This window comes from Corylus avellana, chromosome 1 (genome assembly GCF_965113065.1).
Source record: "Corylus avellana chromosome 1, dhCorAvel1.hap1.2, whole genome shotgun sequence".
NCBI lineage: Eukaryota > Viridiplantae > Streptophyta > Magnoliopsida > Fagales > Betulaceae > Corylus > Corylus avellana.
Genome location: NC_142490.1, coordinates 42,546,882 through 42,560,846, shown reverse-complemented (window position 1 = coordinate 42,560,846; position 13,965 = coordinate 42,546,882). Strand labels below are relative to the sequence as shown.

At 34.8% G+C, this 13,965-nt stretch overlaps 1 protein-coding gene across 3 annotated transcripts; it reads right to left on the bottom strand.

The window, feature by feature from the left end:
* Nucleotides 1–1,705: 1,705 nt before the first annotated feature.
* Nucleotides 1,706–11,557, bottom strand: LOC132168892 (splicing factor U2af large subunit A). 3 transcript variants are annotated; one of them, XM_059579974.2, is made up of 18 exons: nt 11,409–11,557; nt 10,538–10,710; nt 10,203–10,322; nt 8,381–8,448; nt 7,687–7,757; nt 7,548–7,592; nt 7,399–7,458; nt 6,370–6,430; nt 6,120–6,232; nt 5,771–5,886; nt 5,585–5,683; nt 5,366–5,441; nt 5,163–5,251; nt 4,383–4,449; nt 4,197–4,295; nt 3,600–3,681; nt 3,031–3,098; nt 1,706–2,101 (listed from the first exon to the last, which is right to left on the bottom strand). In XM_059579974.2, exons 1-18 carry the CDS (start codon nt 11,436–11,438, stop codon nt 1,964–1,966), a joined length of 1,575 nt encoding a protein of 524 aa, XP_059435957.1. In that variant the 5' UTR covers nt 11,439–11,557; the 3' UTR covers nt 1,706–1,963. The 3 variants fall into 3 exon arrangements, with proteins under 3 accessions (XP_059435957.1, XP_059435960.1, XP_059435958.1); XM_059579977.2 differs by having other exon boundaries at nt 7,687–7,730; XM_059579975.2 differs by having other exon boundaries at nt 10,538–10,707; nt 11,409–11,556.
* Between the last annotated feature and the right edge of the window lie 2,408 nt (nt 11,558–13,965).

Sequence of the window (13,965 nt, the reverse complement as noted above, 5' to 3'; positions counted from 1 at the left end):
ATTCCCTCTTATTATATATTGTCTTCTTACGAATAAGACTGTTTTGAGGCCAACTTGGGCGGTTAGAATATGTAATAACTAATAAGAACTCTAGTGCTGGCCAATAGTACTCTTGCTCTTAATTTTTACTTTAGATTGTCAATTCTATTCAGGTAAAAAAGTACTTAAATTGTAGAAATATGTAAGAAAATGAAGAAAATAATGATAATAATAGAAGCAAGTTATATATATATATATATATATATATATATATATATATTTGAAGTAATTTGACTTTAGAGGCGTACGTCCATCATTCCAGAGCCTGGTAAAACTACATCTTTGTTGAACGAATTTTATTACATAATTGTATTATGTATTCTATTTATAGGGAAAATATGAGGTGAGGTAGTTAGGAAAGGTAATCAAATTTTAAAGATTTGATTAGAGAGAGACAATTATATAAATTCCTATGAGAAAAAATCTATCAAGGCTAATATGGGAATTTACATAATAATTCTAGAATAGGTTGGGCCAGACTTGATCAAGTCCAAATCTGATTATGAAAATGGATTACACATTTAGTAGGCTATGAATCAGCCTATGATGCGACAATAAAGTAATTCATAAAAGTTTATGGGAATAAATTATTCTAGTGCAATAACGTTATTGCCCAGGGAAATAATAACATAAAAAATTATAGTATTGCTATTCCCAATTTAAATTTATTTGTTTATTATTGTAGGAAAAAACCAGGCCACAAAATCCCTGTGCTCCAAGATCTCAGTTTTCAGTTGGATAGATTTTTTTGCCTATCCTAAATTTGGTACCTTTGTCAGCATTTTCATCAGAAGTGAATGTAATAATACAATTATGCCCATCAATTAAAAAATTTAGAGTCCAAGAAAAAGGGCTTTGTTGGCACATCCACTTTTTTTTTTTTTTTGGTACATCTAGTTAATAAAAGAGAAAATTACACTTTACCTCATGAATTATTCACCAATTTATACTTTTAACCTCAATGTTTAAAAAGTAACACTTTATCCACTCCTAAACTTTCAAATTATTGCAATTCGACCATTCTGACTATTTTTTTTTTTTTTTTTTTTTTCAAAATACCCCTATCCCAAATTAGAAAAATATAAAAAAAAATTAAAAGGTAGCCGGTCTGGAGTGGCCGAAGCCACCCTCAGGCCCAACTGGGGTGGCCAACTACCCCTTAATTTTTATTTTTATTTTTATTTTTTTTCAACTTGGGTTTGAGCATTTTGGAAAAAAAAAAAAAAAAAAAAAAATTCAGAATGGTCAAATTGCAACAATTTAGAAATTTGGAGAGGGTAAAATGTCACTTTTTAAACCTTGAAGTTAAAAGTGTAAATGGGTGAATACTTAGAGGTAAAATATATTTTCCCCTTAATTTTTTTTTTTAAAAAAAAGAGGAAATGTCATATTTGCTGATAATTACTACGGAATAAGGTTTTTTTTTTTTTTTTTTTAACTCTATTCGAGTCAAAAGTTAATTGACAAGACCAAAAAAGATATATATTTTTTCAAAAAAAATCATCCAAATTTCCTGAATGCAGTTGTTGGGGCAACAATTTTGCGTCACTTGTTAAGATGTCCTTTTTACCATTGAACTTGTCTTAATAACGCCTGCTAAAGTGTCCGCTACCATAAATGTTACTAAAGCAACTTTATAGATAAATTGAAAGAGATACACAGAAAATAACCAACTTCAGTGAAGGTGCTGATTGAGTGAGTATATATAGGCAAATCTGTATGACATAATTTGTATATATCATGTGTAGGTACAATTTACCAGGAAAGAGAAGAGGCAAAGCACCACTAATACAGGAAAGGCCTGATCCAGACAAGAAGCCGATATAAAAGCAAAAAAGTTAAATATGACATGCTGTCCATACAAAGAGTTAACAGGTACCTAAATGTGGTCAGGGCAACAGCAAACTACCGCACATTTTGATACTTAGGCTCCATAGTCTCTGGTTTTGAACTTATCTTCTGAATAATAAAAGGCATTCACTGCATTGCCTCCAAATTTCCTTCCATTCAGTGCATTCCTTGCATTCGCACAACCGATGATATCGGAATATTCCAGGAACACCTAAAAGTGAAACCATAAGGATCGTATGATAAAAGGTCATTCTAGTAAAAAAAACATTATTAGTAATCAGTTGAAAGAAGGAAACAGTCTAGTTAGGAGAATCTAGCGAAGAATTAACAGAAGATAGCTATTCCCCAATACAAGAATCAAATTCCCACAAGTCTGCTCATATATGTGCTTATTAGTTTCAAGAAGACCAAGATGTTATAAGACAAATATGCATTGCATTACTCAAACGAACCCCAGCCAACATGCATAATTTTCCCATGATGAGGATGTACAATTATGCAACAGCAACACAACAACACTGACAAGAGCCCTTTTTTTTTTGATATCGAGGAACCTCTACAAGGCAGGGCCTTTCGGACCCACCCCTGCAGAGTAAACCCCGGCCCCGTGCACCGCACCCTCGGAAGTTTCCCTACACGGAACAGGGTAAGTCACTGGCTATTCACCAAAGGGGTGTGGCCCCAAGGGGGAGGTAGCACCTGGTGGGTTTCGAACCTGAGACCACTGAGGAGCAAACTCAGAGCCCCAGGCTTTACTCCCTAACCACCAAGCCAACCCCTTGGGGTTAACACTGACAAGAGCCCTAATGTGGATATTTATGGTATTCCATCTATCTTTCTTCTCTCATCCTCCCACCGCATGTTGGTTGACATGTTGATTGCTTCCGGCATGCAATCAACAAAGCTTGTCACCGCTGATGTACCGTACCAACAATTAGAGATGTCCGATTTAGAAATATTTCACAGAGAAATATCTACTGAATTAATAGCACTACTACAATTCTTGATGCTCAAGGAGCAAACAGAAAATAAGCAAATCATATTTCTGACAACAGTACTAACACGTTTATAAAGCAAAGAAATGAAAATAAATATTTAACACAGTAAGGTCAGGCAGAAACCCAACAGCAAACTAAATACCTTTCCAACACCTGGGATCTGCTCTCCATTTTGATTTGGACGGGGAATAATGATGTCCACCAAAGTTCCTATCATTCCAAGGAAAAGAAAGTTTCTAGTTGTAACTTAATGGCAGTAGTAAAAACCGTGATCCGGAAATAAATACATCATTCTACCAAGGTTCCATTTGTCTTGCAACAGAATTAGAGCAGAAGTATATTTTTTGGTGGTAGGAATATAACAAGAATAGTATTGATATGGGTCATTCAATTGTGTGCTTCTGAACCTTGAGCCCCCAGCTCAGGTGGTAAATTGTGGTATAATTGAAAGAGGGAAAAAAAAAAAGGCATCCAATTCTGTTATATAAGTTACAATGTTTGTATCAATTGCTTGTCTTTTCTAAGTGATGATGCTTTTGTTGCTCGATTTCTCTAGTTACTCTAGCCTTGGGTCTAGAGATATCAATTCACAACTCTCTCACAAATTTATTCCTGGGTCAACTCAATTTTTTTTTTACAAATATTTACACACAAGTTTTTAACTAGAAACATAAGTCAGTTATTAGGAGATATGGATTCCGACACGCATACCAAATTTGCTGCATTCATCCTGCATGTCTTCTAATATTTCTTCGTACTCTTGATCATCGCTCAGTTGATCCACACTAATTGCCTTCATCATTAGTGGAAAAAATCAAGTACTTGCAAGTGAATAGTTAAAATCCACAACTGACAAAATCAATCAAACTTGTACAGCTAAAGATGAATGGTCTAACCAAAGTATATAAGCAGAACATGTCTGCATGTACTCCTTATAACTCTTGTGGAAGGATAGTAAATATTGGAAGCCAATAACACAGGAAATATAGCTGGTGATTATTGTTAAATCACCACTTATTCCAAAAGCTTAAACTGGTAGGAAATGATGAATTTAATCATTTAATTTATATTCCAACACCTCCCCTCACATGTGGGCCAAAACTCCCCCTTATAAGGTAAGCCCTAAAATGTGAAATTTATAATTAAAATGGGAGGTAAATGACGGAATCAAAGTTCGAATTCAAGACCTTTGCACTCATACAATGTTAAATCACCATTTATCCAAAAAACTTAAGCTGATAGGAATGTATGAATTCAATCATTTAACTTATATTACAACAATTATTTTATATTAAAAGTTGATACTACCTCAGTCAAGCATAAAACTTTAGTTGGAGTTTCTGCAATAGTTACAGGTGCCATCCCTGCTCCATGAAGATTCACATCACCAGCTAACAAAGCTATTTTCTATAAGACAAAACAATGAATAAGTCAAGAATTTAGATGAACGAGATTAAAATAAATAATCAGGGGGCAAACTAAAGTGAGCTTTACATGCATAGCTATATGCTGTTGTGCCTGTGCTAAGATCATTTCCTGCTCTGTTTTGGAGTGCCCCAAGCTGTAAAAATCCAATGCAACAAAGTTTATGGTAATTTTCATGGGCTCATAATCAAACATGCATATTGCAACTTATATATTTGATGGTTTAACACTCGAGTTAAAACCATAAAGCAAGATATGCACATCAATAATATATTTGGTAAATATTAAACAACACTTCACATATAGAACAGAAAACCTAATGCTTCTAGAATCAAAGAAACTTCTACTAGATGTATTGTCACTTCACTGTTGGAATAGAAGAATTTCATCAGGTTTCAGTCTTTTGAATCTCACTTAATTATATTTACATCCATGAAAATCAGACACAAAATAGAATAAACTGACTCTAAATAATTCATAATACAAATACCAGCAGAATATATACAGATTTAACAATAAAATACAATTTCTCAAACGCTGGAGAAAGTGCCAACTTCCCCAATAATTTTTTCCCACTCAATTTGATTTCTATAGATATTTCAACAAAAAAATAAAAAAGAACTTTTTACTGACACAATTTCTTACTGAACTTCCTGTTCAACTAGGCTGAAGAGCATTAAGAGGAAGTAAAACAAAGGAATTCTAATAAAATAAAACAATGACATTCACAGAAAAATGAACCCCACCCCTCTCCATCCCAAATATGAACAAAAGAAAAAAGGAAAAAGACTTGGTAAAGACTGTCAATTTCCTATAAATTTGTGGATCATTTGATTAAAGTACACCAACCTCGCAGCAGCACGCCTGACTGTTAGGATTTTATCCCCCATTTTCAAGCCACTAAGAGCAGCACAAGCAATGTCTGTCACTGCTGGATCCTGGAGTTCTTGTACATTAGCTGACCAGTTTTCAGAAGGAAGAACCCTCCACAATTATAAAGTCTCAGCATTCTAAGCCAAGATCTGGAGATTCTAAATGTTAACTTCATTCACCTGATAAACGCAGAAACCATATCCTTTAGAGTTTCCTGTGTCTTTATCCTTGACAAGATCGAATCCACGGAGAGGTCTGCAATAGGTCAAGTGTACAATTAGAACATGAAAATATAGTTGATCACACATGCGGTAGACCTATAAGTGGAATGGGGAAACGAAAATAATGAGGTTTCAACAAGAAAAATGCATAGATGGATAGTAATTTAAGCCCCATACCCAAATGTCTGTAGCAATTCCCTTATCTGTGTTTCAGTAAAGTAGTATGGTAGTCCACCTACGAAGATACGATCTGGTCCCTCTGCTCCACCAGTTAAACTGCAATCAGATCTGGAATTAGTACCCCGGAAGAATTAATCTCTTAAATTCAACATTCCAATTATTATTATTATACAGCCAACATACCCTGGTGTGAGCCCAACAGCAGATAAGTTAAGGTGAGGACTTGCTTGGCTAGGACCAAGTGCCGCAGCTAATGCAGGATTGTAGTCCGTAGGTCTTCGCACCCTCACAGCAACCCCCTTGTATGATCACAAGAAGCATGTCAAATGAGGAGAATATTAAATGTACCCTCATTTGAGTCAATACACAGTGCAGTTATATAACCACATACATGATAACTGGATTTTTTTAGTATATGTGCTTCTTATTTCATTCTCACCTCAATTCCTTTCATTTGCATTTACCACATTCACCCTTCCACTTATGAAAATCAAAAGAAAAATTTAGACAAAAGAGTTTCAGATTGGCATGCCTCAAATATAATCCCATCTAATGCCATTGCATTACTCGCTTCTTCAACAGTTCTCATCTCCACGAATGCAAACTTCTTCTCGTGATTAATGTAAACATTGACTACCGCATCACCTACAAGTTCAAACACTGGATTATGCACTACAATCAAATAAAACCAGTGAGAAATACATATGCACTAGAAAGTTTGATTACTGAATCATGGATGGCAAAGACAAGCATGTGGAACATGTTTATAGTAAAGTGACTACCTTGACCAGCAGAATTTCCACCAATTGCAGCCATGACATGGCTAAAGAAAGTTGCAATTGTCTGTTTCAAAAATACAAGGAGATCATTCTTCAAATTGATTCCAATAATACCATGAAAGGTAAGATGCATGATAGGTGACAAATGAGGGGAAAAAAAAAACATTTCTAGGTTAACTGCAACCATTAGGTCATGGTGTGCATCTAACAAGCTATCTTATAAATTAGCAACACCGCAGATCCTGGAAACATGGAAAATTAGCATTCTAGTTGTAGACACAAACATGTAGAGGAAAATACTATTAGACATAAATGGTTGTGTAATAAAGCTTTACACAGAAAGAGGGAAAAGAAAGAACAAGAAAATTCCAATGCTACATCACAATCAAGAGAGCCCATCTCCGTCATCTTTATTCTGTATGAGATGATAGTTTGTTTAAGAAATTCCATGACTTTTGAGTTGGATTTGCTCTGTGAAAAATGTCACACAATAACACAATATACCACTTACGTGGAAGGTCTCAAGGGAAACCACCCAATCTATGCATACAAGTGGATGGTACAGATAAAAACGGAACATCTCATTCCCCAAAATAGATATAATATCTTTCGCCCACTCATATAGTAATTTTTCTTTGTCTTTCAAGTGAATCTATTGGTCAAATATAAAATTTTGGTTCCAAGCACCACCTTTTATGGTTATATCTTTGGGGTCAATTTATAGCTCTGCAAATCAGCAGTTAAAAGATGTATGCAACATATAATACAAGTTTGTAGCATAAGAACGCAACACAAACATAAAGTAGAAGTCCAAACTTAATTGTAAAGTCACAAAATACTGAAGGGGAAAAAAAGGAACTGTAAAGGATCATGATACCATGCTTGATTAAAGAAATAAGAATTGAATGTACAAATGATAGCTAAAAAAAGTATAAAGAGGCCTGATATCATGTCAGGAATGCCAAGCAAGGGAAGCAGAAGCCTTGTTCATACTCAGGTAAGAGAACCAAGAAATAATAGCCAAAGAAACACCTGCTCATTAGCCATGGGGGGAAGCCCACCAACATATACCCGTCGTGCATGCCTTGTAGCCTGCAAGAAAGAAACGCAATGGAAAAAGTCCATGGAAATTCTTATAAACATACATCAAACCTGGAGGGGGGAGGGCATTACACATTTACCTGTTGGGTCATGGCTTGGGCTGGCATTAGGGAAAGACCTCCCAGCTGTAATAGATAGAAATATTTAATTAAGGCACACAAGGATAAAAATTGACAAACCAGCAGAAATCAAAAACTGATGCTAGGGGAGAACACCTACCTGTGTTGTCCCAAAAGGTAACATGTTCTGTATTATTCCTGGCACTGATTGAGAAACAACCGGTGGTTGAACTACATTATTGCCAGAAAAGAAGCACGTAAATACTGAAGAATGACTAATATAGCTGAAAGAATGAAATGTGTTGCAAGACAATTTTGAGAAGTAGCACAACTAAAAGCATATACTATCTATCTCATAATAAATAGGACAAGAAAAGAAACCTACCATATCCAAAATATACCATCAAACAATAAAGTAAGAAATGAAATCCCTCACTGCGGATTGTATGGAAATATTTGTAGATCTACCAAATGGCAACTGTTGCCGGTGGAAGGCGAACAAGATCCAGCTAATTGGTGCATTTGTTCTCCGTTGAACATAAGATCTATGGCAGTGACGTCGTGGGGTAGCACAGTGGGACATGTAGCCCAACATTGCCTTCTTACCCAAACCATTATCATGAAACACAAACACAAGACCACACACAACAGCCAAAGAACACAACAATGGTTCTCAGTTTCCATAGTTAACTATTATAAAATATTTAATAAAAGCCACAAACAACTCTAAACATACAGGCAAGTGCAGCAACTACTGCAAAATGAAAATCAGCAAGTTTCCCAATGAAGAGAACCTGGTGTACTCAGCTAGTCCATAGGAATTAGTATATGTAGTTAAGAATTAAGATACAAACCTGGAACAGCAGTGCCAGGCAGCATATTCGCAGCGGAAGGTGCCATGTCAAAACCACTTGTCCTTTTGCTGAAGGCATAAAGACAGTCAGCAAGACAATAATGGAGTGATACAGTTAGAAGAACAAAATTAAACAACAGCATTTTCCAAATTCTACGAAATTCAAAAACACAATACATTCAACTGAAAACTATAAAATAAGGGGAAAAGGTGACTAATCACAGCAGGAGAGAAGCAAAAATGCAAACAAGAACAATAAAACAAGATCAGCAAAACAAATAAGTTCTGCATGTAAAAGAACTTTTCATATGATGATACGAAATGGCTACAGGTTCTTTTCCAACATTTTTTTTTTTTTTTTTGATAAGTAGTTCTTTTCCAACATAAAAAGAAATCTCAATTTCAGAATACTGATGAAACAAAATTGCTAACAATTATGGACCCAATGCCTTCGTCACACTACATTTTTGTCTAATAGATACTCAATTGGAAGCCTCATAATTTTGCTCCCACTTGAAATTGTGTCACTAGCCTGGCTACAAAGAATTTGACAAACCAAGCTTTCTGCAACTCTAACAAAAAGCTTGTAATATGGGGACTAGGGCTGTGCAAAATAACCGCCGACCACTTGCCGACCGAGCACCGACCGACACCGCTTAACCGATGGCCGGTAGGTGGTAGACTTTTTCTATTTCTGACAAACTCAATTCGGTAGACGGAATAACATTTTCTAACCGAACCAACTTTACCGACCAACTTTTCCATTTCTTTGCTTACCGACATTACCAACTATCACCATAATCATGTCGGTAACGGAAAATAAAGTTGGCAGAATAAGTCGGTGAAAATTCTAACTTTACCGACCATGGCAGTGCGAAATGCGAAAATCCCATTTTCGTAACTGAATTATCCGACTCCCAGCCCTAATGGGGACTAAGCTCGGACAATTAATGAGCCTGAGATGCCAAGGATGGACTCACTTGCCATGAATTTCTTAGCTTCATTCCAGCACAAGGTTTAATAAATTCTAGTGCATAAACTGAAGGGACAACAATTTATACACTCATCCAGATATAAAACCATGGGTGGACATGCGGATGAACATAGAGGACAAAGGAGAGAGGGGGAGAATTACTAAATTAGTTAATGTACTTCCTGACTTTGAGAGTGTGCATGAACAGAGAATATCCACAATGAAGTTTATAAGGACAAAAGTCCCATTAGTATATTATAGAGAATTACAAAGGTTTTAGAATAAGTATGAGTGGGAAGAGAGTGATACAAATTTCAATGGAAAGAATGATTTCATTGGAGAGTGATACAAACTATGTAGTATAAACCAGAATTTCATAATCATTATAAACCACTCGACGGGATGTTTGAAACATGTGCAATATACTTGCAACATACAAAAGTGGTGATTTTGAACTTCTTAAATAAAAGAATTGCCCTTCCTCAATCAAAGAAGTTCCAGTGGGGACTGGCATGAAAAGAGAAGAACTAGACTCCTTTTTTTCTCTTCATCTTCTGGCTTGTTAGAAGAAACTAGACCTTTGAAGTAGGGGAAAAATCAAGTGAGAACCTGAGGAACTGCAATCCTTCTATATTGAACTGAGATCAACTGAGGGATAATTCGTCCTCCATAAGATACATCGGTTAATTCCAATTAGAAAGCGGCATTTAGAAAATAATTCGAGATGGATAGTAAAATCAACAGTTAATTGGAGAAAAACAGGCAGATAAATCAATTGAGAATCCAGAAGAATGTTTGCAAGTGTGAAAATCAAAGTGATTAATCAGTAACAGTTGACAATGCTGCATACCTTTCTGAATGAGAACGGGAACGAGAGTGTGATCTAGATTGGTTCCTAGATTCATCCCTAGAAGGGGAACGTGATCTATGTCTATGCCTCTTTTCTCTGTCTCGGTCATAATAATGGTGCCTACAAAAGGAAAATATAACATTTACAAATCAGAATGCATTACAAAATAAAAACATGTTTAACTCACTAACACAGGTCATTACATTTACATTTAATAAGTTCAAAAGAGCAATAGGGATCAGGAAAGGACCACAAGATACTATGGCTGATAAATCTTGTAGCCAATAGTACCAAGATACTCAGTATGTGAATAAAATCAGAGATAATATAATAACCTGTCACTATGGCTGCTTTGATGACGGCCATAATCATCATACTTGCCCCTTCCTTTATCATCTCTCACACTTCTATCCTTGTAGTTCCTTTGATAACGGTCTCCATCTTTTTCCCTATCCCGATTTCGATCTGTAGCCCTCAACCTCTCATGATCTGATCCACGTGAATTCTGCTGAGATATTTTCACCCCAGTCAGTCATTTGACCAACTTCCATAATAAAGGGTAACAAAACAAACAAAGACAGGGAGATATAGACAATGTACTGCCAACTAGAATATCATCATCACAAATCACAACAACAACAAAGCAAGAGTAGCAAAACTATAAGAATGTGAGAAGTCACCCATTTGGATATAAACCAACGTCCACGAACAACAAGCGGAAGTATTGATTGCATTAAAGCAGATTAAGCATCCCACAAAACAAGAATCATTAATCTTTGTTTTGCACACCATTTCATATGTGCTAAATCTTTGCTTATATGTACGAATTATAGATGTACAGCTTAGGTGACTTATGGTACCGTTTTGCTACAATCTGTCCTTAACCACATACACATACACATACACATACACACACACACACACACACACACATTCAACTATATTCAGCTTCAAGTCCTAATCTTTGGCTCCAATGGGAAAATTTCAACCCCCAAATCTTAGTTAATTGTCTCTCACAGACTCGGATTCTAAAATCAGCACATGTGCGCGCTCACATCATACACTCTCAGTGAAGTCGAAATCAAACATTCCCAACACGAATTTTCTATCGAAAAATTGTTCAAACAAAAATTATATCAAGCTATAGCGTTTCACAAAATCAAGCAATAAGATGCAGAGAAAACGAAGGGTTCGCAAGAAGAGGACCTTCTGATGCGAGTCGTTGGCATCGGACATTGTAGCTCAGAATTTCAAAACCCTAATGCTGAGTTTTGGCCTTCGCAACAGAGGAACCGAATCGCGAGACCGTTTTTGCTTGGCGGAAGAGAAATGATTATGGGCTTCCAACGAAGCTGGCCTAAGTAATTTGGGCTGGACATTTCAAAAGAGTGTCCTCCATATTTATGAATCTGCACATGCAACAAAAAAGTAAATACTTTTTATATATATTTTAAATTGAGTTCGAGAAAGTTCCTTCAATTCAGATAATAAAATTATTGTATTTTAAGCACGTGAGAAACACATGATATTTTAATACCATCAAAATAGATGAAAAAATTATATTAAAAAAACATGTGCTTCTCAGACAAAGATTTCGTTCATTTCACTCGAAATGGAGATGAGATATTTTCATCATCCTGATTTAATGTTATTGCATGTGTAAATGATATTACACTATTTACGTTTTTCGACTACTATACCAACATATTTATTAGGGGTGCTCAAACGGTCGCTTTTTTTATATGAGTTTTTTGGCTTTTTAAGTATTTTAGGCCTTAAATTGGCCTATTTTTTGGGCTTATTTTATGGAATTGGACTATTTTATGGGCTTATTTTAAGGGTTTAAAGCCAAAATGTTCCAAAAAATATGGAAAAAAAAAATGCTGTTTTTTGGGCTAGCCAATGTTTTGAATAAGACGTAGCCCAAAACATCGCATACCGAATTATATATTTCACATACAGTCATAAATACCTCAAATGCGGTTAGCAATTATAACTGCCTTGCTCTACCCCCTAAAACCGCTAATCGCAACCACCATAAGCGTTAGCAATTTTTAATAACCGCCTATCAAAGCGATTAGCGGTTAACGATTAGTGGTTATAAGCGGTTAGCGGGGCAGTTATAACCGCACCATTTGAGTAGCCCTAATATTTATCACGCGGCATCATTTATACCATTAAATCATGACACCATAAAATGGAGAAAATCTTATTCTACTTCTCACATGCTATTAAAAAGAATATGTATTTCTCACTTTTTTTTTTTTTTTGGTAAGATATGTATTTCTCACTTATTAAGTAGTATATGAGAATTTTATATATTGGGTTAGACACTAAGCAACACTATGACATTGCTTTAATATATTACTCAATTTAAAAGTATAAGTCTACGCATTTTCAGGTAGTTTGAACTTAATTATAGACTATTAGTATTGATGGACTAGCCAAATGCTTTTTTTAACCAAAATTTAGCTAGAATTCATAAAAATCACCCCACATTCTCTCCAAGAGCTACATTATTTTTTGAAATTGCTACCATTGCTAGATAAATGTAGCTAGTAACTATAGCAAAACCAAATAATTTTGTCCAACTATTTTATTCTCTCTCTAGTTGAGTCTCTCGGTCTCTCTACAACATGAGTATATCGGTGCAGCCGCAAGCGCACTAGTTATGAGCACAGCGAGATGATGACGAGCAAAGGGTTTGGTGGCGAGCTTCAAAAATACTATCTTTTGCGTGGTTCACAAAGGAGAAAAAGATTAGTGAAAATAATAATAATAATTAAAAAATGTTTAATAGAGTATAAAAAGATTTATAGAGCATGATGGTTTTAGCTAAAATCTACAAATCTGGCTAGTCTAAATACTAATGCTAAATACCAACTATTGATCATATTAATTTTTTTTTTTTATTTTTTATGTTCGACATTTTTAATTGTTATTCAATGTAAATTTTCACCAGTACAAACAAATTAATTTGTAATTTTCATGGGAGTGCTCTTTATTTTATACATGTGATTAACCAAATCATTATTTTGAAAGCAATGTTAAACAAGCAAACATATTATACGAAGTAATTACGTGCAAATGTATCAATTTGCATGAAAAGCTTTTGTAAAAAAAATTGGTAACCTTCTCATTTATAATTAAGCATGTTGCGATTGAAGTAATAGACTATTGAGACAAGAGTTACAATAACTTAACAAACAAATAACTCAAGACTGACAAGAGTTACAAATGATATATTAAGTTAACTTGATGTTAATGTAGAAATAGAAATGCTTGTAACGTTCATACTCTTTTTCTATAAATAGAGTATTGTACGCCATCAAATATATCAAGGAAATATGTAACCAAACAAATGTTTTAATGTGTGAACATAGGCCATAAGCCGAACCACCTTAATCTGTATATTTCTTTCTTGCTTTTTCTCTTTATATTTGTATATACTTTAACATAGACTACTACTAATTTACCAAAAAATGAAAAAGACTACTACATTTAATAAATACTTTGGCTACTTTGGCTTCTTGAGGGAGTTACCATTTGCTACTATCGCATTTACATTTACAATGAGTTCTCTATATTTTTATTTAAAATAGCTAACTAAAAGTTATTTCTTTTTATTTTAGTTAATAACGTACTTTTTAAATGCACTCTATATTTAATTATCCATTATTTATTTATTTATTTATTATTTCACTTTCCAAACATATACTTACTCTTTGAAAAGAAAGAGGGAAAGATAAATAAATAAAGAAAG

Bases quoted from the DNA above. Each gene is read 5' to 3' on its own strand.
- LOC132168892 (XM_059579974.2), bottom strand. From the start codon at position 11,438: ATGTCCGATGCCAACGACTCGCATCAGAAG. The intron at 7,459-7,547 runs GTAAATGTGTAA...TCTTTCTTGCAG, and splicing joins CCCAAGCCATGACCCAACAG to GCTACAAGGCATGCACGACG. The intron at 6,431-7,398 runs GTGTTTCTTTGG...TTTTTGAAACAG, and splicing joins CCCCCATGGCTAATGAGCAG to ACAATTGCAACTTTCTTTAG.